Source organism: Poecilia reticulata, chromosome 8, assembly GCF_904066995.2.
Source record: "Poecilia reticulata chromosome 8, P_reticulata-male-v2, whole genome shotgun sequence".
In the NCBI taxonomy this organism is placed as follows: domain Eukaryota; kingdom Metazoa; phylum Chordata; class Actinopteri; order Cyprinodontiformes; family Poeciliidae; genus Poecilia; species Poecilia reticulata.
Window position 1 is genome coordinate 22,562,183 of NC_088837.1, and position 25,453 is coordinate 22,587,635.

The 25,453-nt window shown below is 39.1% G+C and overlaps 1 protein-coding gene across 7 annotated transcripts in view; it reads right to left on the reverse strand.

Annotated features, from left to right (window-relative positions):
* Positions 1 to 3,852: 3,852 nt before the first annotated feature.
* spop (speckle type BTB/POZ protein) overlaps positions 3,853 to 25,453 on the reverse strand; it is an 84,608-nt gene continuing 63,007 nt past the window's right edge. For 6 of the 7 annotated variants that reach the window (XR_014088724.1, XR_014088728.1, XR_014088726.1 and 3 more), the window contains 2 exons: positions 15,858 to 16,017; positions 3,853 to 4,081 (listed from right to left, as the gene is read on the reverse strand). Coding sequence is in view for 2 of the 7 variants with exons in the window: in XM_081610247.1 (XP_081466373.1) it covers positions 4,071 to 4,081; positions 15,858 to 16,017 (171 nt within the window). In the remaining 5 variants the exon portion in view is untranslated. The remainder of the gene's footprint in view (positions 4,082 to 15,857; positions 16,018 to 25,453) is intronic. The other variant, XM_081610248.1, reaches the window with a different exon arrangement.

Sequence of the window (25,453 nt, forward strand, 5' to 3'; positions counted from 1 at the left end):
TCGCTTGTGTTTATCTTCTGGCATGTATATCGGAGTGTGAGTTTACGTCTGTGCTCATTTGGCGTCCACACAGCAGCTCCAGACCTCCGGCCGACCTCTGACCCTGCTCTCTGTGGAGGAAGTGAACCCCTGCAAACTGTAATGGCCAGTGTGCTGCCAGCTGAGGCGACGGGCCGCCTAAAGGGCGAGTGGAGAGACGCCTCAGCAGGAGGGGGAGGGTAAGACAGCAGCAGCGACAGACGAAGGAGGAGGTGACGAGGAGTAAACGTGTCCAGAGAGGAGCAGAAAACTGGTGGTGAGGTGGAGGGAAAAAATCTATTATAGAGCAGAGGCGTCAAAGTCGTTTTCATTTTGGGCCACATTAACATCACGAATGTTCTTAAAGGGCCGGTTCTTACAATTAAATCATATTTAACAGTTTTTCACATTGATCAATCCCTCCAGGATTTCTTTTTCTTTTTGTAATTTTTACCAATAAATTCCTAATTTAAAAATTTATGTAAGGAATTTTGCAATATTTTCACTTATGTATGATGGTAAATGTGACTTTTCATTCGGCGCAAATAACCGATGACAGACTAGAACTTGACATCAAGTAAAGCCGAGGCTGAAGTGTAGCAAGATATACTGCCACCTGCAGGTGGGAGGTGGCATCACTTCTAATATATGTTTATGACCATTTTTCTGGAAAATTTCAGTAAACTCATAATTATGCATTAGCACAAAAAAATGACAATGTGTGTCTCTGTCTGGTGGATTTTTGGTTAAAACATGTTTGTTTTTCATTCAGTGGGTAAAAAAATCCAGACATTTTACTCAAGTAAGAGTAAAAATACTTCATAATCAAATTACTCCAGTTAAAGTAAAAAGTACAGAGTAGTAAAATTACTCATAAATGTAAGTTTTTTTCAAAAAATTTACTCAAGTACATGTAACTAATTACATGCTACTTAGTGAACATGACGGAGGAGCTTCACGTTTATGAAGTTGTCGTACTTTGTGACCCTTTCAGTCTCTAAGTTTGGGTGAAAAACCAGAAGAAAAGTCAATATTTGTACATTTTTTTCTTAAAAATAGAAATATTACAGGGTCTTACTGGGTTAAGTTAATAAACAAAGTGGATAAGGAGAGTTGCGCTCTTGACTCTGCGCCGTCCCTGGGGACGATAAATAAACGAGACAGAGCCGCACTAAAACGAACTCCGATTGTCTTCACTAAATGGCTGTGAGAAGCGGGTCTGGAAAGAGGTTGAGGGGCTGCTGGGGGCAGGATTATTGGTTCCTCTGCGGCCGTCTGTTTTCGATATTCACCCTCCAAATTGATTTTTGTTTTGCTGCTTTTGTTGCTGTCGATTGTGTCCGCAGGAGGAGGGTTGATAGCGCTTTGCTGGCCAGGAGTCCCCCGTGGCCAATTTTCCCAGCGCCACAACAGCGCAGTCGAAAATTAAACTGTCATAACGCCCATAACCACAATTAATGACAGGGATTAGGGGCTGAAATCTGCATTACTGAACACCTTTCGGCACACATGAGCTCTTAAGCACAGAACAGCAGAGAAATAAAGGCGAGTAAGAGAGAAGGGGAGACGGGAGAGGAGGAAAGAGGGCCAGGAGACGGAGTAAAGCTAGAGAAAAAGGTAAGAGAGAGCAGAACAAAAGGATGGGAGATGTGTCTGGCTATGAGACAGAGAATTAAGAAAACACAGGGAAGATAATAAGCAAATTAGATGGTGACCAAGGGGAAGCTTTTGTTTGCAGAAACACTGGATAAATCCCCTCTGCAGACAAAAAAAGCAGCTATTGATGCTAATAAGCACCTTCTTCTCTGAAAAGGCGGCTTGCAGCATAATTACCAGCTTCAGCTGAAGTTTATTATTAAATGGCCAAACATGATGTGACTAAACTGTCTGATAAGAACTCATCGCAAAAAAGCAGCTTGTCAGTAAAAATAACATTTTGCTTTGTAGGTGACAAAGAGATAAATGCTCTAATTATTTAAAGCATGTAATTGAGATGCTGGTGAAGCTGAAATCGTGCGTCCTGCCGCTGCGCAGGTCAGAGAGGACAAGAGTCTCTGCCAACACCCTGAGACGACCTACACACGGCAGGTAAACTAAAATACTTCAACAGCAGCGTCACTGACAGCTACTGCTGCACCGCGTAATGACAGACAGAGAGAATTACTTCACTGCAGGAACAGCGAGGATTCAACTGGCGGGAGGGAAAATATGACAGAGAAGAAGAAAATAATCATTCAAACAGAAGGAGAAATGATAGGAAAATGTGGAGGAATTTCAACACAGAAAAATAAAATAAAGTCATGAAGTCACTGTGTTTAGTTGAACGGTTACACTTCAGTTTCAGGCCACTGATGACTGCTCAGGGCAAAAGTTGTTTCTGGAACCTGCAGATGTCAGCATCTGCGTTACCATAAAATTGTGCAAATTGGAATAAGAAAACAAATTCTCTTAATGGAAACACTGCAATTTTGAAAAATCTCGTAATTTCGATTTCAATTTTGTACACATTAGTCGTGTAAACGCAGCTACAGTTTGCTCTACTGAGGGAATTGATCATGTATTTGAACTTCACTTAGAGAGACAGCCTTACATGTTTTCCAGTCACTTTATAACACAATCAAGTAACTATGTTACCTTTAGATGCTAAAAGAAACATGACTTTGTAAATTAACACCTTAAATTTGGGCGTCTGTCGCTTTAAAAACTGCTCCTTCTGAAACTCCGCCTGCAGGAAGTCATCTCACCATCGTATTAACCCTTTGCCAGCGTTTCACCGAGAAGCAGCTCCTATAACCAGCTGTTTGCTAATTGCTGCTGGCTAGTCTGAAGGAGCTGAGTGGTGCAGTTGTGAAGCTTGGAAACTGCAGCTCTGAGGAGGAGCTGAGTCCTGAAGGCGGGGCTAGGTCCAACCAGGCGTTTTTCACAGCTGAATGGTTGCCATGGAGATTGAAGAATCCCTCAAACATGCATGAAAGAATCAAAGGAAAACTCCAAGTATGTTTTTGATTGAGGAATAACATTACAACATGATGTAAAGCTCAAAAACGTCAATTTTACAAGACACTATTCCGCTACATTTTACAGTAAATGTGTGTATTTTCTACTCCTGTACATTTCTATAAGGTGTTGCGTGTTACATTCACATCCTAGTGCTTTTTAATATTATCATTTGTTTATTAGTTTGAAAATAATCAATGACTTATTCAACTTAACCAGTTCCAAAAATGATTCAACACAAGTTTTTATACTAGTGTCAGAAAATTAAAATATTGTTCACTATTGACTCTACCGTATTTTCTAACTGTGGAGTTGTTAAATGTCTTATGCCTCTTTTTTTCAGACAGAAAAATAACACATTGGTTATGCTTTGTGTTAAACAAAAACTTCCAATCATTCCTTTTTCTGATTTGCTTAGTGGGACTTTAATCTGCAGTTAAAACTCTGTCACTGAGCGTAAACACAATAAAAACATGGCTATGTGCTACTAGAGAACATTTATGTCTATTTTTCTGCAATTATTTGATGTTAACTGTCATTTTATCCTTTTTCTTTGCTATAGTTTTAACCAGCAATGAGTTTTTTTTAGCACTTCTTATATACGCTAAACAACACAAAAGAAGGGACATAATTAATTGGCTTATTTTTAGTTTCAGTTGACACTATTAATGTACGTACACACTTACTGAAACTTTAATGTGGCGTTTGCAGGTTTATGAATCTATTCTCGGGTGCAAGTTTAAACTAACAGCCTATAAAAATACCTTATATGTACCATCAGGCTGAAATGCTAATTAGAAACAAATAAGAAAGTTGAGCCAGGGGAACCAAACCAAATGATTTAAAAATCTGAAAGTCTGCTTTTAATACGAGACAAGAAGTTCAACATATTGGCTGATCAGTGCAGGATGTCTGGAGTGCAACAGGTGTAAGTACACACATTGTCCACCTGGTCAGCTGCAGCCAGCAGGTCATCGGCCATCTTGTCCAGGTTGGGCGTCTTGCTTCTGTAGATGAAGCGTGTCGTCTCTTTGAAGACATCTGGCTCATTTATCTCAGCGCGGCTCTGAACGAACGGAGAGGACACTACAGGTGAGAACCTACAAAGGTTTAACAACAAAAGAGGCAAGAGAACAAAAGGACGACTGCTTTGAGGGCGTTTTCACACCTGATAGTCCGGTAGATTCGGTTCGATTGGGGGACCAAAATCGCAACATTTGTTACATTTAAAACTTTCACACTGAACTGTGTTCCCCTCCTCACCTGTGGGGGCGCTGCACCAAGAACCACTGATGGAAACAACATGAAAACCTCAGAAGACACTGAGTGCAACTTCCTTCTTCACAAAATGTAAACAGAAATGGAGTATCGTCACATGTTAGCATTTATAGGATTTCTCCTACAAGGTATTTCTTGCACTAGCGAGAGACTCGCAAGTTTGTTTTGGTTGTATTTACCCAGAATGCCCGGTGACAGTTAGTTTCCTGCCATTAGATCGGTCTCCAGTCCGCTTGCATTCACATTGCAGAGTTCACTTTAATCAAACCAAGACGTAGGTATTTTGTCAGACTTTAGAATTTGCTCTTTTGTTCCGCATTCAAAAACGTTTTATCGAAAAACGTACGTTTTTTTTTTTTTCAAAATTGCCGTGTTTCCATTGAGCGAATTTAGTTTCATGATTCCAACTTGAGCAATTATGTACTCAGTGGAAGAGCAGCCATTGTTGTGATGACGTGGTGAAGGCGGAGCGTCAGAAAGAGTTGGAGCTTCTTAAAGAGACAGAGGCCAATTTCAAGGTGTCAAGTTGAGAAGTTCTACAAAAAAATCTTGAACTAATATGCTGCATTCCATTCTTCCACTTAAGCCATATGTGTCCAACTCAAGGCCCGGGGGCCAAATGCGGACCGCCGAAGCTCTTTATGTGGCCCTCTAGACTCACACAAAAAGATTTTTGCTGCAAAGTCTTTCTCAAAATTGGCCAAAAACATTGGGTTCCTCAGCCTTACTTGATGTGAAATTATAGTCAGTGAAGGAATCGATATGGATTTTAATTAATAGCCGTATCGATTCCTTAGAAATATTTCTAAATTAGTGCCATAAAATCTGTTATTTTAATTGCGTAAAAACTCCCACAAAAATCCTGGATGAACTGATCAGTGAGAAAAGATATTATTTAATTTTAAGAAATGCTTATGGAATACTAAAACTATCTATTGATATTTTTGTTTAGTGGTTTTATCAATACGTTATAGCACAACTGGCCCTTTAAGAACATTCAGATTTTCAATATTGCCCAAAATGAAAATGAATTCGACACCCCTGGTTTCAGAAAAATAAAAGATTGTTTCACAACTGCAAATTAATATTATACCAAAGTCTGTTTCAAGATCTGCACATTATAACATATTTTTAGCATTTCTACTGATTTCTAAAAGGTGCACCTTCCTGCTCGACTGTGCCTGAAGCCAGCTAAGCCAGCTATATTGCCCCGTGTCACAGTGACTGTAACCTGAACCTTCCCCTCCACAGTAAGAGGAGGAACACAGCAATAAACCAATTATAACAAGGCTTTATTGTCAGCCAGGCACCCAAAGGCGTTTTAGCAGGGTCAGGCCGGGTGTGCTAACAGTTTACTGTGTTTGTGTCAACTCCGAGTGCTGAGCAGCAACACAACCACCCTGACAAATAATCAACTCTAACAGCAGCTTGTCTGAACTTGCTGAAGTTTCCTTCTTTACGAATGCGGTGGGAAAATGCACCTGGTTGGTTATTGCTCGCTCACGTTTGGTGTTGAGGCAACCGCTCTCGTCTTTCCGACTCCTGAAACGTGTCGGATGAAATGAAAGAAAACACCAAACACTCAGATGTCACATGAGAAAAAAACCTAACAGGATATCCCTCCGTAACGCAGAAATTGTCTCATAAACGGAAAACTCTCCTGTAGTTACAGCGTCTCCCGCTCCCCCATATTCACAGAGCAGCCCTCTATTAGAGCCTTTCTTTATGAGCTCATTTGTCTCTCCTCTATAGAGTGCTGCAGAGGAGTGTTAACTCATCTATCCGTTTTCTCTGAATCATATGGGGACGTGGCCCACCATTTCTCCCCGTTTCTGATGAAGATGCCCAGTTAAGCAGCAATTAAGATGCATTTCCTGGCGTGTGCTTTATAATTTCCCCATTTGAGCTGCGCAGGCATCAATATTCCGCTGACATGATGGCTAAATCACCACGGCTCAATCTCGCCACCCCCCGTCAGATGGAAACAACAAACTGTGTCATGGGGACTCTGAGCTTTTCACAACTTAACTTCAGAGGATATTCGGTGGATTTACATGAATTTCACAAAGATTCCTAACTGTAGCAGGCAATTAAACGCTTGTTTACCTAGATTTATAGAAACTATATCTTTATCCCAATTAGGGAGGCTGAATTGCAAATCGCAGAGCTGTGAAGAAATATTTGCTACCAAAATACTTATGCATTAAATTTTCTTTGATTTGTGTGAGAACATTTAAGTGCAACAGAAAGAGGAGATGTAAGAGCAGATTATTTTTATACAGCAATATCATTAGCTCACTAATTGCTATAAAAAAGCCATTTGTTCTTGTTAATAATTGTACTCTTTGCACAGCAGGCAGTCATCTTTGTTTTGATGCAAAGTGGAGAATACTGCAGCTGAAAAAATGTTTCCTGAGACTAGGTTTTTCACAATAATATTTTGCTGGATGATAAAATGTTCCAGTAATTATTGCGATAATATTATAATTTTAGATCATTTTCAACTAATGGTAAAAATGGCATAATAAAGATCAAAGATCAATACATTTTAAATTCTAATGAAACACTGGAACTGGAAGACATCTTAAATATCCAAAATAAACAAAAACAACAGAAACAGCAAATAAAATGAACTATAAAGTCTCTGTAAACAAAATTATCCGTCAAAAAAAGGGCTAGATGAGACCAAAGCACCAGATTGAAGACTTATCATCCAGTTTTTGGTAAAAAGAGAGAGAAAGGGAAAAACGATAAATCATGCAAATGGAAATTACTGAGTTCATTTTAATTTATTACGCGATTAATTGATTTATTGCTTTTTGCAACAGGTAAACCGATAACTGTTTTACCGTTTGTCCTGTCTGTGGTGCAAAAGGACACTTTTTTGTTTTTCTTCTGTTCAAGTTTCCACCAGCATTTTTGAGTCCCTCATTTTTCTGTCCTAACCTACAAGGTTCTTTTTAAGAAACGATAACGATTCCTTGAATGATTCGAGTACCTCAATTATTAAAATTCCTTGAGGCAAATAATCTCCTTTGAAGCTTCGTTAAGTTATGTTTTATTGTTTAGCGCACCGTGTTCCAGCCGGTGATTATTTATGTTACGCAACACTCTCACTTCCACCTCTGGGTGGTTGCTAAGTGCTAAGAGCTAGGAGCATAACATCCTATTTTTAAGTTTGTTTCAGGGGTATTTTATTGATTGATGCTATTATTGTTACAGTTTAGTTTTCTATGCTACAGAAAAGTAAATGTTTGAGATGCGCAAATATGAACAATTGGGCTGATGGTGTAATCCTGCTGTTAAGGTGAAATTGACCAATATTTCACTTGATCAAATTTTTTATTAGAATACTCAATTAATCGTAACAATAATCGATAGAATACTCTATTACTAAAATAATCACCCTAGACTTGATTTAAATAAATGAATATAAACAGGAGCTAGTTTTCCATTAAATATACGCCTAATAAAAACCGTATTTGTTCTTCACTTTGCATTTACCTGTGAGTGTTTTCATCCCACTGAGTAATTTATTCATATTCTACTTTAGATTTAAGTTGAGGTCCCTATAAAAAGTGCTGCGGCTAAAAATAATGTGCATGTTTAAAGTAGTAACAGTTGCGTCTTTTTCTTTTGTCTACAAACAAAATCTACTTTCAGAAAAGATGTCAAAATCACAAGAATTAAACGCATATTACTTAAATAGTAAAACATGTCACCGTTGCAGTCTAAAGAAAACCCAACAGGAGAAAAAAAACAACTGGTTGTTGAGAGAGAAAACAAAACTCTCCTTCATATTTTCTGCCATTTCATGCTCAAGCATTGCTCTAAACATCAGTAAGCGAGCAAAACAGACAAAGGCTGGGTGTTATTGTGGGTAAAGTTGCTAGCATGGTGGAGTCTCTGATATCTGTGACAGAGTTGCCACAGGGCACAAGGAGAGCAATGGGATGATTGACAGCAATGAGTGTTGCAGAAGCAGCATGTGGAAACTGACTTAAACTTCATTTAATCAAGGACAGTGCAGTTTTATCATGTAAATGTTACACGATAAAAACAAGCAACCATTGTTTTGTATGAAGGTTTTCTACCTAAAGGCCAAATTTACAAACCCAGTCCTTGGTTGGACAAAATTAGAAACTCAGGATTCCCATCACTCACACATAAATACTGAATTACTGTAATTATTAAACAAGAAACACGTAAAAATGCATATTAGAGAATACGCATTCTCCACAACAAAGTAGGCTGGTATGTTTGTTTCTGTTTCACCTGGAAAATATTAAAAACAAATATTCTAATAGAACATAAATAAAAAATAATTAATTGATATGGCGCATTAAGCAGAGAAGTCAGTCAGTCAAAGCACATTTTGTAGTACTTCGCGACGAAGTCGAGCTAATTTGTCTTTTAACGTAACACATCTGGTTGGGGCTCAGATGGCGGTATTTATAACAGCTGGAAATAGCTAGCTTACAAACCCAGCCGTACCTCCTCCCTCATTACGTGTTGATGAAATTACCAATTTGTCTGAATTCACACCACATGATTTATATCGCTATGTCACAAACAGTTTTCCTTTACACCGGAGCAGCATTAAAAACGTACAAAAGACGAAATGCTAGCCAGTTTTCCCCCCCCCAAACATGCTAGGCTACATGACGGCGCGGCACTGTCTCCATGGTTACCAACCGTTAGACTCGTACCTTCTCCGCCATATTTGATATTGACCCTTTGTTACCTAATCATTCGAAGCGCCATTACGGACAGTCGGACGTGAGGGACGGGAGTTTTGAACATAACGACTGTAATTATTTTCCAAAGTTGTTTTTCCCAGGTTATTGACAGCTTCTACTTGTTCGAGTCAAGCTTATTTGTCTGTGAACTCCGTCTATGTATTTAAATACATAGACGGCGGTATTTAAATAAGTTGGAAATAACTAAGAAAAGGACCAGTACCTCCTCCCTCCTGGCTTGTTGGTCAAATTACCGACTTTGCTTGAATTCACACCACATGATTTATATCATACTGTGACATAAACTGCTTTTTCCCTTAAACCGGAGTAGCCTTTAAAACGTACAGAAGAGGAAATGCTAATCAGTTTTTTCATACATGTTCGGCTACATGAAGACACTTGTCTCCATGGTTACCGATGGTTAGGGCACGTCTAATCGTGCCTTATGGCAACTGTTTTAATCATACTTGATTATAAAATACATAAACGTTAGTCTTCTTACCTCACAAAAAGTGTTCACGGTAAATCCACGATTACACCGAGAAGATTCAGATTTTTGATGTGGCCCAAAATGAAAATGAGTTCGACACCCCTGTTACAGATCAAAACTAAAACTATTCTTCAGCTGCATGGACGGAAACCAGAGCGCCTGGGTTGTTGTGCTACTGTCGATTATTCCAGCCGTGACCGCAGCAGAAGAGGTCATGTTTAATCTCCACCACAGACGGGTCAGACCGGACCAACTACAGCGCTTCAAATTTAATAAATCACTCCAACTTCTGCTACTTAAAATCACTGCTGTATAATAACTCTGCAAGATTAAAATAATCACCCCATCTTGGTGCCGCTGCTCAGCTTGAGGTGCCACTGCCGCCGCTGTGTATTTTTGCTCTTATCATCCGAGCCGTGACAGCGGTTCGCTCCGGCACAGGCCGGGCCGGACCTCACAGATGGAGCCGATTACCAGATAAATGTTTACCAGCGGAGGGAGATTTATCCCTGCAGAAAGAGTCGTGTTTTACGCATCATGTCCCCATTTTGTGATGCTTTCAATGCACATTATGCGCTCACAGGGCAACACTCGGAATTATCATTAAGAAAGGAATACTTAATTAGCAAGCGATTAAAATTTAACATTACTAATTATGTGCCAAAGTTCATGATTTGTTAATTAATTCAACTACTTAATAATATGTAGCTCAAGCAGCTAACCACTGAATGACTCATTTGGGGATTTGGTGTTATCCATCACCTCAAGAAAAACCACAAAGTACATTAATAACTAGTTTAATCTGCTGCTCAAGCTGCTGACACCATTTATTAAATGAAGATGCGTTTTATGATACGCATTGGGAAATTAATGGCTTTTTGAGCAGAAGTCACATTTTTGATTGTTTTTGTTTTAATTGTGGAATATGGAGAAAACTTCTTGACATCAGTTAACATCGTTCAGTTTGGTCCCAAACAAAAGATTTACACTGTATTTTAGGGGAAACTCTGTCCGTCCACTTCTGTTTATCCGGGGTTATGTTGCAGGGGTAAGAAGGGAGGTCCAGACTTCCCTCTCCCCAGCCAGTTGTTCCAGCTCCTCCAGGGGGAATGCCAAGGCGTTCCCAGGCCAGCAGAGAAACATCATCCCTCCAGGGTGTCCTGGGTCTTCCCCGAGTCCTCCTCCCGGTGGGACGTGTCCAGAACACCTCACCAGGGAGGCGTCCAGGATGCATCCTGACCAGATGCCCGAGTCACCTCAGCTAACTCGGGCATTTCTCTCAGCAGCTTTACTCTGAGTCCCTCCCAGATGACCAAGCTTCTCACCCTATCTCTAAGGGAGAGCCCACAGACCCCATGGGGATCTCCTGGAGTACGGGGTACCGGGCCCTTTGATACGGACTGTGAGGTCCCTGTATGACCGGTGTCAGAGTCTGGTCCGCATTGCCGGCAGTAAGTCGGGCTCGTTTCCGGTGAGAGTTGGACTCCGCCAAGGCTGCCCTTTGTCACCGATTCTGTTAATTACTTTTATGAACATTAAAGTAATGAACTTTCAGGTGGGACAATTAAAGTCCATCCAACTGGTCAACTGTTGCAGATTCACAGAATGTGAATGCAAGACTCAAACTATGAACACAATGCAATGTGATCAGGAAAACGGTATTGAAGGAGAGCTATGCTAGCTTGACTGTGACAATCTTAACATGTAGATGTGTTTCTGTTCAGCAAAAAAAAAAAAAAAAAAAGTGGCGACCCACACGCCAACTTTCTGACAGATGATCAGTAGCGCAGAGGTTTAAATTACCTAATCAATCACTGCTACTATTCAGACGATCGCTTATTAATTATCGCAATACAAACATAAAACTGTAACCGACTGAATGTTCTGTCCTTTCATGGGAAACGTTTGCGTGTTTTTTGGTGTTGAATACAGACACGCTAGTGGAGCTGTTGTCAGTCAGTTGCTACGGCAACGGTTCTGTGTATCCGGCACAGAGAGCGAGAAAAGAGACGATACCAGTGGTTTTGAGTTGTTCTTCAACAGTTTTTATGTTATTTTTCCCTTTGCTGTGGTGCACTACACTGAATTAATAATACCTACATCTCCAGGTTTCATTTCGTTAACAGATTTGTTCTGCCACGGCAGCGCGGCTCTGGATGGCAAGTAAAAGAATCGACTAATTTTACTAATTATTGCATCCAAGCAGTGCTCTGTGACTGAAGCTTTGCACACAGTGATATTGTGAAACACTTTCCACAGAAACCAAACTCATGGCTGAATGTGAAGGTGTAACTCCTGGCACAGATATCGGGTAAGTTTCTATTGTGCAGCTGAACAGTGGTGAGCTCATACTGCAGCAACAAAATATGGGCGAGCGAGAGAAGAGGAGCGAAGCATGGAGAGAGAGGACAACAAAGCAGGGACGAAGAAAGGTAGACAGGTGAGGGAGAAATTTTAGAATAAGACAAGGAACTGGAGGTAATGCAAAAGGAAAATTGAAAGTCAAAAAGAAAGTAGAAGAAAAGGTGTAGAGGAATAAATAAACTGAAGGAAAGAGCCACAAAGAGAATCAGGCACAGAGACCACACATCCAGCATTGAGTCAATTTGAGCTGCTCTCCCTCCTTCGTTTGATCCCTCCGTGTCCGTCTCCACAGTGATTAACGGCCCAGAGAGTTGTCACGGGAACAGGCGAGAGAGGGAATAACGAGAAGGAGGGTAAGGACATCACCTGGACCAAGCCAAGCGCAGACGGAGGGAGAGGAAGCGAGAGAGAGAGAGAGAGAGACAGAGGGGAAGACCCCAAACCACAGCAGCACATAATTAAAATGGCTCCTCACACACACGTTTCAACAAATCCAATAATGAACAGCCTCGCCCCCCCCACCTGGTCTCCGCGGAGACACACAGTTCACCAGTTCCTCAAACTTTTCAGTCTGACGCCGGCTGTCATTAAAGCAGCAATATATGGAATGAGTTCACGTTCGTTTGAGCTAAAAAGGTTTTAATCTCACCTGCAGGACACAGCAGTTAGCAAAAGATGCTGAATGTATTAAAATACAAGAATGCAAAGTTATTCATTAATGTTAGACATTTGATAAGAAATTAAAGTAAAAATATAATTATTGTCTTGGTGAAACAGAATTTAGACAATGAAGCTTGAATAATAACGTTTCCTCCTTTTGGATCATATTAAAACCGTTAAGCAATTACAATACACATATTTACCAATTTAGAAAACATACAGCATGAAGCATAATGTCAAAACTTTTGTTTTTACATATTAAAGAGAGTGAGTGGAGGTATAAACTTATCAATATTTCCACTCTTTATTCATTTATTTTACATTTATGACATGTATAATCACACATATAAAAACTAAACCCATAGTTAATCTATCAATTTGATTGATGACTAATCATTATTTCTTTAAATGTCACAAAAATAACTGACTAATATTACATATTATATCCATCAGTACTCTTGTGTTTATATAATAATTTGAACAGTTTTATGTTTGAACATCGTCAAATGTTTTTCTTGTAGTTCTGAATTTGCATATTTTAAAATGTGGAATTTGCTGCTTGGCCTTACAATATTTTTGAATGTTTTCTTATTTTTGTCTTTGTAAAGATTTAGAGTCTGTAGTCTGTTGATTATTGTTTTTTCTTCTTACCAATAAAAAAGAACGTGAAATATAAGTTTTAAGACTCTTTTCTGGTTATATTCTGCAGTTCAGACATAAAAAAATCTCCAAGTTGGATAGGAAATCACGAAATGCTCTGATGCTAAAGTAGCGTATGTCATTGCTGGAGAATATGAATTCACAATGGGCCCGTCGTTTATGATACCATTTGGTTGCTCGTTCCAACCTTGTGGAGCCAAAAATTAGAACAATCTGGACGCAAACTGCCCAGTACACACACAACGCACTGCCTGCAGTCATTTCACAAAAACATCTCACCACATCGTTAAAATTTAGCCAGAAATGACCTTCATAGGGTGTTGGAGAGCTCACATTAGCATGGTGGCGTGTTATTGATCATCAGAGATCAATAAGGACTGGTTACATCTCTTCATGCAAACACAGAACTGGCAAATATAAAATAAAATAAAAATGAATTGTGATTTTCTTGGCAACAAAGCTACTTTTGCACCAGATGAAAACAGAAGGATGTCAGAAAATGTTATATTTCAATGCCAATATACATATATAAGGTCCAGTTGTGCACACTTCTCCAAACTGTGCATAGAGTTTGTGTTTCTAAAGCTGGAGTACAAATGAAAAATGAATTTTTATCTCTGAGCAGGACAACGACCCAGAAATTAAATCTGAAAAGACTTCACTCTTTTCTTCCTCTTCACGTTACACAGTGAGAACGGAAAATATTCAGATTCCCTTTACATTTTTCACTTTTTGTTTCATAGCAGTCGTTTACCAAAATCAAAAAGGATCAGATTATTTCTCATGAATGTACTCTCAGCATCCCATCTTTACAGAAAAAAAACTAATGTAGAAATAAAAAAAAACTGAACTATCACATGATCATATGCAAATGACCAGGTGTTAAATGACAGGTAAATATCCCAGTTGTTGTGCCAGAATGTATTGATAAAACCCACTAAACTGTTAAAATAGAAATAAATAGCTGTTTGTTTCTTAAAATGTAATAGTACTGAACATCTTCACACTCATCAGTCCATCCAGGATTTCTGTTTTTGTGGGTTTTTTGCAGTCAAAATCAAAGATTTTGTGGCGCTAAATTAGAAATATTTGTCAGGAATTCTTATTATATTTGCTCTAATGTTTAGTGTTGAACATGACTTTCTATTCATCGCCGTATCGGACTGTATCTTGACATCAAGATGAGGCAGCAGTCACTTAAACCCAAAATTTTGCAGTAAAAATCTGAAAATCTGTAGATTTTGTGTGAACTTTGAGTTTTGCAGATGTATTTATGTAATCTGGAGTCCAGAGGGCCACATAAAAAGCTACGGTGGGCCACATTTGGCCCCCAGGCCTTCAGTTTGACACATTTTACTGTAAACCAACACAGAAAATGTTTCAAAACAGGAACTAAACCGCCTCATACAAAGAAATATAAATAGCAGAGTTCATTAGAAGAGATGAGAAAGTCAATCAAACATGCTTTGAATGATTAATGTGGTCTCTATGCCTCTGTAATCAATAAACCAGCCACTCAATATGGAAGCGTTTCAAAGACAAGCTATTGTTCTCTCTTTATCCAATCAGACTAGCAACTCTCCTGAACAAGCCAGGCATTCAAGTCAAATTGGGAGAGCCTGAGAGTGTGCGTTACTCCATGCACAGGAATAGTCTGAGCGTCTTCCCCGCTGATTTCGCCACCTGTTCCAGACAATGTCAACCAGACTCATTTATCTCTCGGCAGGACTCGTTGCAGAAACACGCACATGCACACGCACACACACACACACAGCTACCCATCACATGCAATAATTACTGGGTGATTTCTGACAGACGATGGACAGACTTGCAGCTTTAAAATGCCAGGCAGAAGCTCCATTTAGGCAACAACACTCCGTTGGTGATGATGCATACGGTACATGTACTTAGCTAATGTGCTTGTTTATAATTAGAAAAATTAGAATACTGATTAAATTACATATTTATTATCTGTTGTCTAAGCTAGCGCTTCATATTTAGCTGAGATTATGTGTTTTATTCACAATAGGTGGACGGGCAGTAATTAGTTCTAGCAGGTTTCCATTAATTCACTGACCGGACACAATGAATGAAGTTTACTGCCAAACTAAATTAATGTGTTTTCAGCCAAAACACAGAAATAAAGCTGGACATTAGCAAGGTAAAACACTAAAATTTAATGTGGCTACCTTTTTGTAATGCAAATGAAAAAAAAATTGCATAGCAAAAAGTTACAGTTGTGTCTGCATAATTACAGCTCTGTAAAAAATTAAGAAACAGCTTAAAATGATCAGTTTAGGTTTATGCTTTAGTAAAGTGAACATTGTTCTTTTATTTTATGAACTACTGATAACATGTCTCCGAAATTACAAGCAGAAATTTTGTATTTATTTGCAGAAAGTGAGAAAAGATGCAGTGCTTTCAGACCTCAAATAATGCAAATTAAACAGGTTCATATTCATTTAGAAACAACAAAACTGATGTTTTAACTCAGGAAGAGTTCAGAAATCAATATTTGGTAGAAAAACCAGGATGTTTTCAATGGGGTTCAGAGAAGTGGGGTCTTCATTTTTTCCAGAGTTGTATATTTAACATACAAACATAACAAAAGTCCCTACTTTTTGTAAATCCATCCATCTGTTTGTGTTCACCTGAAGGAAATGCAGAAGTAACATTTCGGGGGGTGAGACCCAGACATCCTCGTCCCCCAGTGTCAGTCTTCAGTTCCTCCTGGAGGATCCCAGGATGTTCCCGGGCCAGAAGGGATGCAACATGCACAACAAGTTCTGGGTCAGCCTTGGGGTTTCCTCCCTGTGGTGTAAAAAATGCCACAATAACACTCTGTCACTTTCTGCTTCCCTGAGGTATAATTATAACATGATACAAAGGTTCGTTTTCCTAAGCCACTTAAAAATGGTTTAGTTTCAGGCCAGCTGTTGTTCGGGACACAATGAAAATTTGAATTTGGAATTTGGTAAACACCATAGAAACTAAACTGATGTGTTTTGGTAAGAAGAGTTTTCATTAAGGTTTTCTGTAGGGGGTGTGAAAAGGCCTGTTTTCCCTCCACAGACCTGAGGAACGATGTCAGAGTTTAAATCTCTTTGAAAAACTCAGTCCTAGAAAGAACATAAGTTAGTCATTGTTCTTGTTATCTATACTTATTGATATTTATTTATTTATTAGACCAGCGGTGTCAAACTCATTTTTGTTTTGGGCCAAATCAAGATCCTGAATGCTCTTAAAGGGCCGGTTGTTCCAGAATGTATTGATAAAACCTGATCACAAACTGGGCTGCACAGTGGCGCAGTTGGTAGAGCTGTTGCCTTGCAGCAAGAAGGTTCTGGGTTCGATTCCCGGCCTGGGCTCTTTCTGCATGGAGTTTGCATGTTCTCTCTGTACATGCGTGGGTTTTCTCCGGGTACTCTGATTTCCTCCCACAGTCCAAAAACATGACTAACAGGTTAATTGGCCTCTCTAAATTGTCCCTAGGTGTGAGTGTGCATGGTTGTGTGTCCTGTGTGTCTCTGTGTTGCCCTGCGACAGACTGGCGACCTGTCCAGGGTGACCCCGCCTCTCACCCGGAACGCCAGCTGGAGATGGGCACCAGCAACCCTCCCGACCCCACCAAGGGACAAGGGTGTAAAGAAAATGGATGATCACAAACTGTTAAAATATCACTGAATTCTTAAAATTAAATAATATTATTGAACATCTTTTCAGTCCCTCCAGGATTTCGTGATACTTTTTGTGATTTAAAAAACAAAAAGCTTTTGTGGTCATTACTCGCTGTATGGATCATACAGGGAGTATGATCCATACATACTGGATCATGAGTATGACCTCTCCATAGAGAGTCCCTCTCTATGGAGAGGCAATTTGAGAAAAATCTGCAATAAAGTCCCAATTGTGTTTTAGCGTAAAAAAAGTGCAGGGGTTTTATTGATTTTTGCTTGAATTTCCACAATAATTCTCAAGAAACTGGAGGGACTGACTGATATAATGTGTCAGTAAACAGATAAAAACTGCATTGATTTCATTGAAAACTTAATATTTAAACACCTCTAGTGTTTAGTCTAGAATTTAGAGGGTCAGATAAACAGCTATGGCGGGCCGGATTTGGCCCACGGGCCTCGAGTTTGACATATGTGCATTAGGTGGACATGATGGTTGTATAATATTCAAATCAACACAAACTTAAATCACAGATGTAAACCTTTAAAGTGAACCATATAAACATATCATCACAAATTATGCTGGATTTAACCAGTGGTGGAGAAAGTACTCAAAAAATGTACTTAAGTAGAAGTACAAATACACAGACCAAAATGTACTCAAGTAAAAGTAAAACTACCACATGGGGGTTGGGTGGGTTGCTGGTGCCCATCTCCAGCTGACGTTTCGGGCGAGAGGCGGGGTCACCCTGGACAGGTCACCAGTCTGTTGCAGGGCAACACAGAGACACACAGGACAAACAACCAGGCACACACACACTCACACCTAGGGACAATTTAGAGAGGCCAATTAACCTGATAGTCATGTTTTTGGACTGTGGGAGGAAACCAGAGTACCCAGAGAAAACCCACGCATGCACAGGGAGAACATGCAAACTCAAAAGCATTCCGACTTTTCTTAAAAGCGGAAAGGAGACGCTTTTACCATTACATTCGAGAAAAGTTTCCAAAAAAGTCTGTGCAGCATCTGAGGAGAAGGAGGAAGTTAGCTGATTATATGGACTGAAGACACTCCCTAAACTCTTTACATTGGGTCCTTTGTCTAACAACCTGTAACTCTTTCTCGACCTTGGAAAAGCGACTCAACAGTAATCTGAACTGTTGCACAAACAGTCAGAACCCATCCCCCCACCCATAGGGGAGGGAGGCTATCCTCTTGTTCACCAGGGTAAACCCCAACGTACAGGTGCCAAGACAGGGGGCAACAAAGTATGCCTACTCTTGCCTGGCACCTCTCATCATGGGCAACTCCGGAGTGGAAGTATGTCCAGCCCCTGAGTCTTCCCCGGGGAAGACCCTGGGCACGCTGGACTATGTCTCTCGGCCGGCCTGTGAACACCTTGGGATTCCCCCAGAGGACATGGTACAAGTGGCTGGTACAAGTCTGGACCTCTCTTCAAGGAAGTGGACAGCAAGAATTTTTATTGCGACGTAAGTCTGGTCCATCATCTGATGCCACATTAATTGGAGCAGAAGCCTCAGGAGTCACCTTTACATCACTGTAAAGACTGGAGGAATCATTTCCCTCGACAACGGACTCTCCCAGCGTAAAGTCTTCAGACAGATCCGTTAGAAATGAGTCTTCAGACGGATCTGTCTGAAGACTCATTTCAGATGGATTGTTAGAAATCAGATTCCAAAATGGAAAATCACAAAAGGTCAAAGCACATAGAAAGAAAATGTGATGGGGAATCCCAAATGTTTTTCTGGTCTGAATGCTGGGACAAGGAAGCAGTTTGTTGCTTAAATGGCTTTTTATACAGAGTTACGTGGGAATCACTTTCTGCCTGCTTTTGAATCTAACAAACAAATCCAAAAATCCACATGTAAAAATCAAATGATTGGTCCACCATGGATTTGCCAGTACAACATGATAACATAGATTTTTAACATGTATAATGTAGATTTAAATAGTGTGATTTTACTGCCATAATGCTTCAAAGCTGATATGTTTTCCACACAATGAAAACAAAGACTTCACAGCTTCTCGGAAACCAATTTTAATAAGTCAAACACTTCACATGAAAATAAAAGTAAAAGTACTTGCTGAATGGATTACTTAATCGCTAATATCATTAAGTGAACCGATCGTATTTAATTTTAATACATTAGAAATGTGCCATTTTAATGAACAATGCCACAGATAAAGCATGTTTTTATTATGTTTACTCTGTAACATAGTTTAGACTTAGATATGTGATTCTATGCATCATAATTTCAGGGATGGAAACATCTTGTCTCCTGTCCTAACATAACATGAATTTAACTTTTTTTGCCACTAGTGGCTTTTATTTTTAAAGAAAACCAACTGGTAGGGGAGGACATGGAACCAAGAAGCCACGTAGCAGAGTTGTAGTCAAGACCACCTACCTAAGACCAAGTCAAAAAATTACATTTTACCTATCAAAATTGCTTCTCAAATTGATCTGAAAGATCCACATTCCCACAAAACACCTAGATATTAAATACTTAGAGCTGAAATAAATTTAATCAGTAAAGATCCGTCCAGAAGAATTGGATCGTTCCTGAATATCACACCACTTTATTGCACTTTGGTACCAGCGTTGTCCCATATGTGCGACACCTCAGTCAACACCTCCACACAATAATTCAGCGCATGAGTGACAAACTTTTTTTCATCGCAGATGCAACATGTGTCTGTACAGCTAGCTTTGCTAGCAACACGTCCACAGATCTTACCTTTCTTTAAGCTTTCCTTCGAAGTGACGCTAAAAGTTGGACAAAGTCCCCACCGTCTGTGAAAGTGAAGCGCTGCTGATTTTACATGTCGCCATATCTATGATTTATGCAGAGCTATTATATTACTGACGATTAGACAGACATCTTCTCCCGCTCAGAGGAAACCACTGCGCATGTCTGGAGCTCCGCGTGCGAGTAAAGGGGGAGGCGATGCCTGACAACAGACACGTAAGTCACGTTATTGCTTGGATTTTACGGCGCCACCTTAAGTCCCTGAACTTCACATCTTAACGGAAAAAAGAGCAATGCAACTTGGATGTAACAAGTAATGCAACACTTTTGTAGAAATATAGTGAAGTAGAAAGTACAGATACTTACTGTAAAATGTAGTGGAGTAAAAGTAGAAAGTATCCATTATTAAATCTACTTAAGTAAAGTACAGATACATGAAAATTGTACTTAAGTACAGTAACGAAGTACTTGTAATTCGTTACTTCCCACCACTGGATTTAACCAGCATATTATAAACCCTTTAAATACGCTACAGTAAATAAAACATCAGCATTAAAACCTACCTAAACGAGAATTAGCATTGCGCTAACTAGCTGCTAATGTATAAAACAATCCATAAAACCGCTGGCACTTTCATTAGCTTATAGCTAGTTGCCCTAAACTCACGTGAAGAAAAGAAAACACGAAAACACATCTCTTAATAACTTATAACATTTAACTCACCACATTGGGCAGTACTCTACAACGTCAGTATGAAGCAGGTTTAAGATGAATTGAACTAGCTTGGGTCAGCTTTTGATAACATAAATTACTCCCGGTTCGCCGTTACTTCCGGTTTTATGTACGGTCACTTGAACCAACACAAATAAACTGTAGAGGAATGAGAGGAGTGAATTCAACATCAAAAATGGAACGTCTTTGGGTTTTTCAGCAGAGAAAAGGTCTAAAAATACTTCGCTAACCACTAACTCAACCTTCTTCCATGGCCATCTTAAATGTTGTAAGCTATTATGAGGTAAGTTTTTTGTTCTACATGTTGGTTTCAGCCAATTAGCTTTAAGCTAATGAAAGTGCTGGTGGTTTTACAGTTTTTTTGTACATTAACAGCAGGTTAGCACAATGTTGTTTATTTTGTTTATTGCACAGTGGGGTTTAATGCCGGTATTTTTATTTAATGTAGAGTGTTCAAGGGGTAAACTGTGCTGGTTAAATAAAGCACAATGATGATGATATGCTTGTGGTTTTATGGATTGTTTTGTACATTAGCAGCTAGTTAGCACAATGCTGTGAAAGGCACAGTAGCTTCTTAATTAGCACAAAAACGCTGTTTAAACTTTATTCCTTTAAATGTGGACTGTAAGACTTGAAACTGTTTACTAAAGTTTCTCTTTCCAGATCTGTGATTACTTGTCTCCTGTAGTCTTATTGAAGTAATATAAAGTGGATTTTGAAATAATACAAACAATCTATTCAGCTGCACACTTTAAATATTAATCAAAGGCTTTTATTCTACATTATTTTTATAATTTTTGCTAACATAACAAGAACACAGAGTTCTTGTTAAGATTGAAATAACAACACTGAGGTAATTACAAACAGTTTCCTTTACTGGGTAATATTTCTGTCATGACACTGTAAAACAAAGTTCCATTAACACTATTATGATTATGACTAAATAATTATTAAGCACGAGATATTAAAAGTACAAAATTGAATTTTAAAGATGCTGCTTTACGTCTTTATTACAGCAGACTTTATTAGTCTATCAAACCGTTTAGTACGTTGTTTATCAGCCTGTGCACAATTACAGCTATTCAGAGACGCCTAGCATCAAAGAAACAAAAGCATAATCATTATTCCCCTGTTTCCCTGAGTTATTTCAGTAAAATGGGCAAAAAAAACAACGGAAACATCCCCCCAAACTGACCTTGGTGGAAAAGCGCTGAAAGAAAAGACTGACATGCAAACAGACGCACGCAAAAACAGCCAGGTTCCCTCTTCAACCATCTGCCCAGCTGTGCAGCCAATGCCACTTTCATCTACCTATTCAACCTGCACGAAAAGAGTCCTGTAATGGGAGGCGAGGTACATACAAAAGAGAAGTGCGTGGCAAGCAAGAAATTGAATGTCAAGGAGTCTTGTTTGGTCCTGATGGGGCTTCGAGGGTAAGCCTTAAAGGGAGGGAAGAGGAATAATACAGATACAGGGAAGCCATGTGACAGACAGAGCCGAAAACTAATAACACACAAAGAGTGTGAGCAAAACGTTGGAGAGGATCTACGGTTTGAGATGGCCTCCTCTAGCCGCAGCTAATTTCTGGCGGAAAAATGACAAGGGCAGAAAGAGATGGAGAGATAAGAAAATGTGACTTTTCTAAAGAAAGGAGCAGGAATCCATGAGGGTGTGAGGGCATCTGGTTTCCACAGCTGGCTCTATTTAATCAGAGGGATGCAGGTCTGGATGACTGACTGACATACTTCCATCTCTTCATTTTCACAGAGGAATGCTCGCAAAACATCACAGGAGGAAGGGACAGAAACTGGCATTCATGAAACGGTGATAAGCAGCACATAAAGCCGGGGAGAGATGCAGCTTCTGTGCACAGAGCAGAAAAAACAAGGAGACAGATGGAAGGACAAATAAACAGAGGGCAGAAGACAGAAGTTCAGAGGAGAGAGAAAAGGGAATGTGAGAGAGGGAGAGTCCAACGCCGCGTCCCGAGTTCTCCCCACACAAAAAAAACAAAAAAACAAACAAGTGCTGAAGAGCGAATTGAAAGTGAAGCCAAAGAGCCTGGTCAATGTGTTTCGGTATAAATAGCCCAATTAGCATTGCAGAGACGTCGTTGGGTTCTGAGCTGCAGCGTGGCAGAGCCGGTCTAATTACTGGCTAACTTGACCAATTATTCCAGTGTTTAACCAGGCAGAAAGCAAATCGCAGCACCTGGTTATTTAGAAACACCGGCTGCCCTGTCGGGCTTCACGCTCTCGGCTGTCATCTCCAGTCACTGTCAACGTCTTCAAAACACACGACTTCACACACTGCACCAGGCTCTGAAGGCGGCTTTAGTAACGTATTTTGGTGTAACTCGTGTTGTCATTTTCTTATTTCAAAATAAATTTCCACATGCAATTATACATTTTTTGCATCGCTATTGCATCACAAGCAGAGTTGGTAGTAATTACACTTACTTGAGTAACTTCTTCAAAAACATTCACATTTAGGACTATTTTTACCTTTTACTTTTGTAATTTTATGAAGTATTTCTACTCCTACTTGAGTAAAATTTCTGAATTTTCTACCCACTGAATGAAGAACAGACATTTTACCAAAAAAATTCACCAGAAACTGATTTAGAATTTGTTTTCTTTTTCCTGATTTTGTTAATTTCTTATTTATATGAATTATTATCATTTTGGTCCTTAAAATACCAAAATTGCCACTTAACTTTATATTTTCATCCGTTTGATTATCTCATTATTATATATTAAACAATTTATCATTTGATCAGTTATTCCAGGAGACTGTTTTGCTGTTGAGTCATTTTTAGGACGTCTACTTTTTACTTTTACTTCAGTAAAATCCCAGATAGCAGTCACTTAAACTTGATGTTTTTGGCCAATTTTAAGAAGAAATTGCAGTAAAAATCAGACAAAAATGTTGGAATCTGTTGATTTTGTGTGAATTTTGCAGATTTGTGAAAAACTGGAGAGACTTATTGATGTAATTTGGAGTCTAGAGGGTCACGTAAAAAGCTAAGGCGGGCCAGATTTGGCCCCCGGGCCTTACGTTTGACACATGACACATTCCTCTTTCAAACTAATCCTCTATATTTTGATTTTTACTGCATCCTATAAGTAGAGATGGGCAGATTGATCCTAAACATCGATACCAAGTTGGTATCAGCTCTGGATCGATACCAGCATGGAAAGATTGATGCTTTAGATTTTATTTTACATCTCACTTCATAACAGATTTTGTGTTGATTTCCTCTCAAATTACCAATTTTTTGTGCATTTTTTGCTTGTTTGTCATGGAAAATTATGTTAATTATGAGGTTTATTCAAATTCTCCTTTTCTTCTAATGGTGTGAATGAAATAATTCAAAGAAAAAAACTACAAAAACATAAAGTTCAGAAGTTTGATGATATATCAAACTTAAATAAAAAATATTGATTATTGGCGATACTGGCTCTGTATTTACGTGGTATTAAGTCAATAACAGAAAACCCAATCTTTGGTGTTTGGCAGGTCTTGTTAAACACTTTGCCCACTACATTCACAGTCCTCCTTTTCTTCTAATTTTGGTTTATCAATGAAAATCTCATCATCTCCAGTTTTCCCACATCCAGATTCCACTAATGCTCATTATAAAAAGCTCTGCTCCGTGTTTGAAGACGCTGACATTTCTAAGAACTTCAATAACATCATAATGAACAAACCTATTGTTACACTCTGATTGTGATTTGCTGCCTGGAACATAAAAATATATTTACCACTCACAGCAACACAGCCGGCAGTGATGAAGATATGAAGGCGTTTGGCTAATCAATCCGCAGACTGAATAACCGGCTGGGTTTTATTTATTACCCAGGAGTTTTCAACGCTGATAATCATAATGACAAAAACACTTTCTGTATACAACCCTAGGTAAAGAATAACAGTAATGAAGAATCATCGCCGTTGTATCATCACAATCATCATTTGTTTTGGTAATTAAGCTCCCAGGATAAGTACTTGCTAAAGCAGTTGCCTTGCAGTCAGCTCCTCAGACATCAAGATGGATCTGTCGTAAGCTCCCGCTAAAGCCTCCAGGCAACGCACAGTTAATATTGAGTTTTAGCAACCCGATGATTTATTCATAATACATCAATCTTTTTCTGCTTGTTTATCTGCTTGTTTATGGATTTACAGTGTTCCACCATGCGTGAAATAGTTTGAAAAGGGAGAGCGGAAAAAAAAAAAAATCAAATCTAATAAAATTCATTAAGTTATGAAACAGTTCTTGTTTTTTTTTTGTTTTAACTTCCAAGTCTCATTTTCTCGGTTGGCAAACGTCGCCGATTCAGACAGACACTTCAGACACTTGGAGGGAAGCATTCAAACACTCACCTCATCAAACGGCACACACTGATCTGACGCAGTGTGATTCTCTGCAGCAGCACGACTGGCCCTGCAAATCACACGTCCTAATTTCCCATTAGTCTCATTTTACACGCAACATATCATTTTCCTTCAACAATCAGCACCTGTTTGATTGAGATATGCTTTTGCAACATAGAGCCAATTATTTTGCTTAAATTCATTAACTTTCTGAGTCATTTTTCAAAGTAATTATTAAAGTGACTAAAACGGGCAGGAAAATAATCGGCGTCTAATTCCGTAGGCTGAGCCAGAAACTTTCAGAAATGGCTGCCAGCGTCGGTAAAGAGCGGCTGCCAGAATCCAGACACTTTATAATTGTTTTTAACCGGAGAAATAACGTCATGAATAATGATGCTCCAAACTCCCAGAGAAAAACAAAACTCAACTGCGCCTCAAAATTGTTCAAACCAAACGTGTTGTAAAGAATTATGTAAAATTGTGGCATCTTCAACCCCAGTTACGCCGTTACACTTAGTAAAATCCAGTTACAGCTAATTAGTTAGCTACTTATTCTGGTAGGATAAAACAACAATGTAACTTTTTGATCAACATACAAAATGGTGGAACTCTACCACTACACTGCAAAAACTCTAAATCTTACCAAGTATTTTTTAATCAAGATTCTAGTAGAAATATCTAATAAAACTTGAAATATG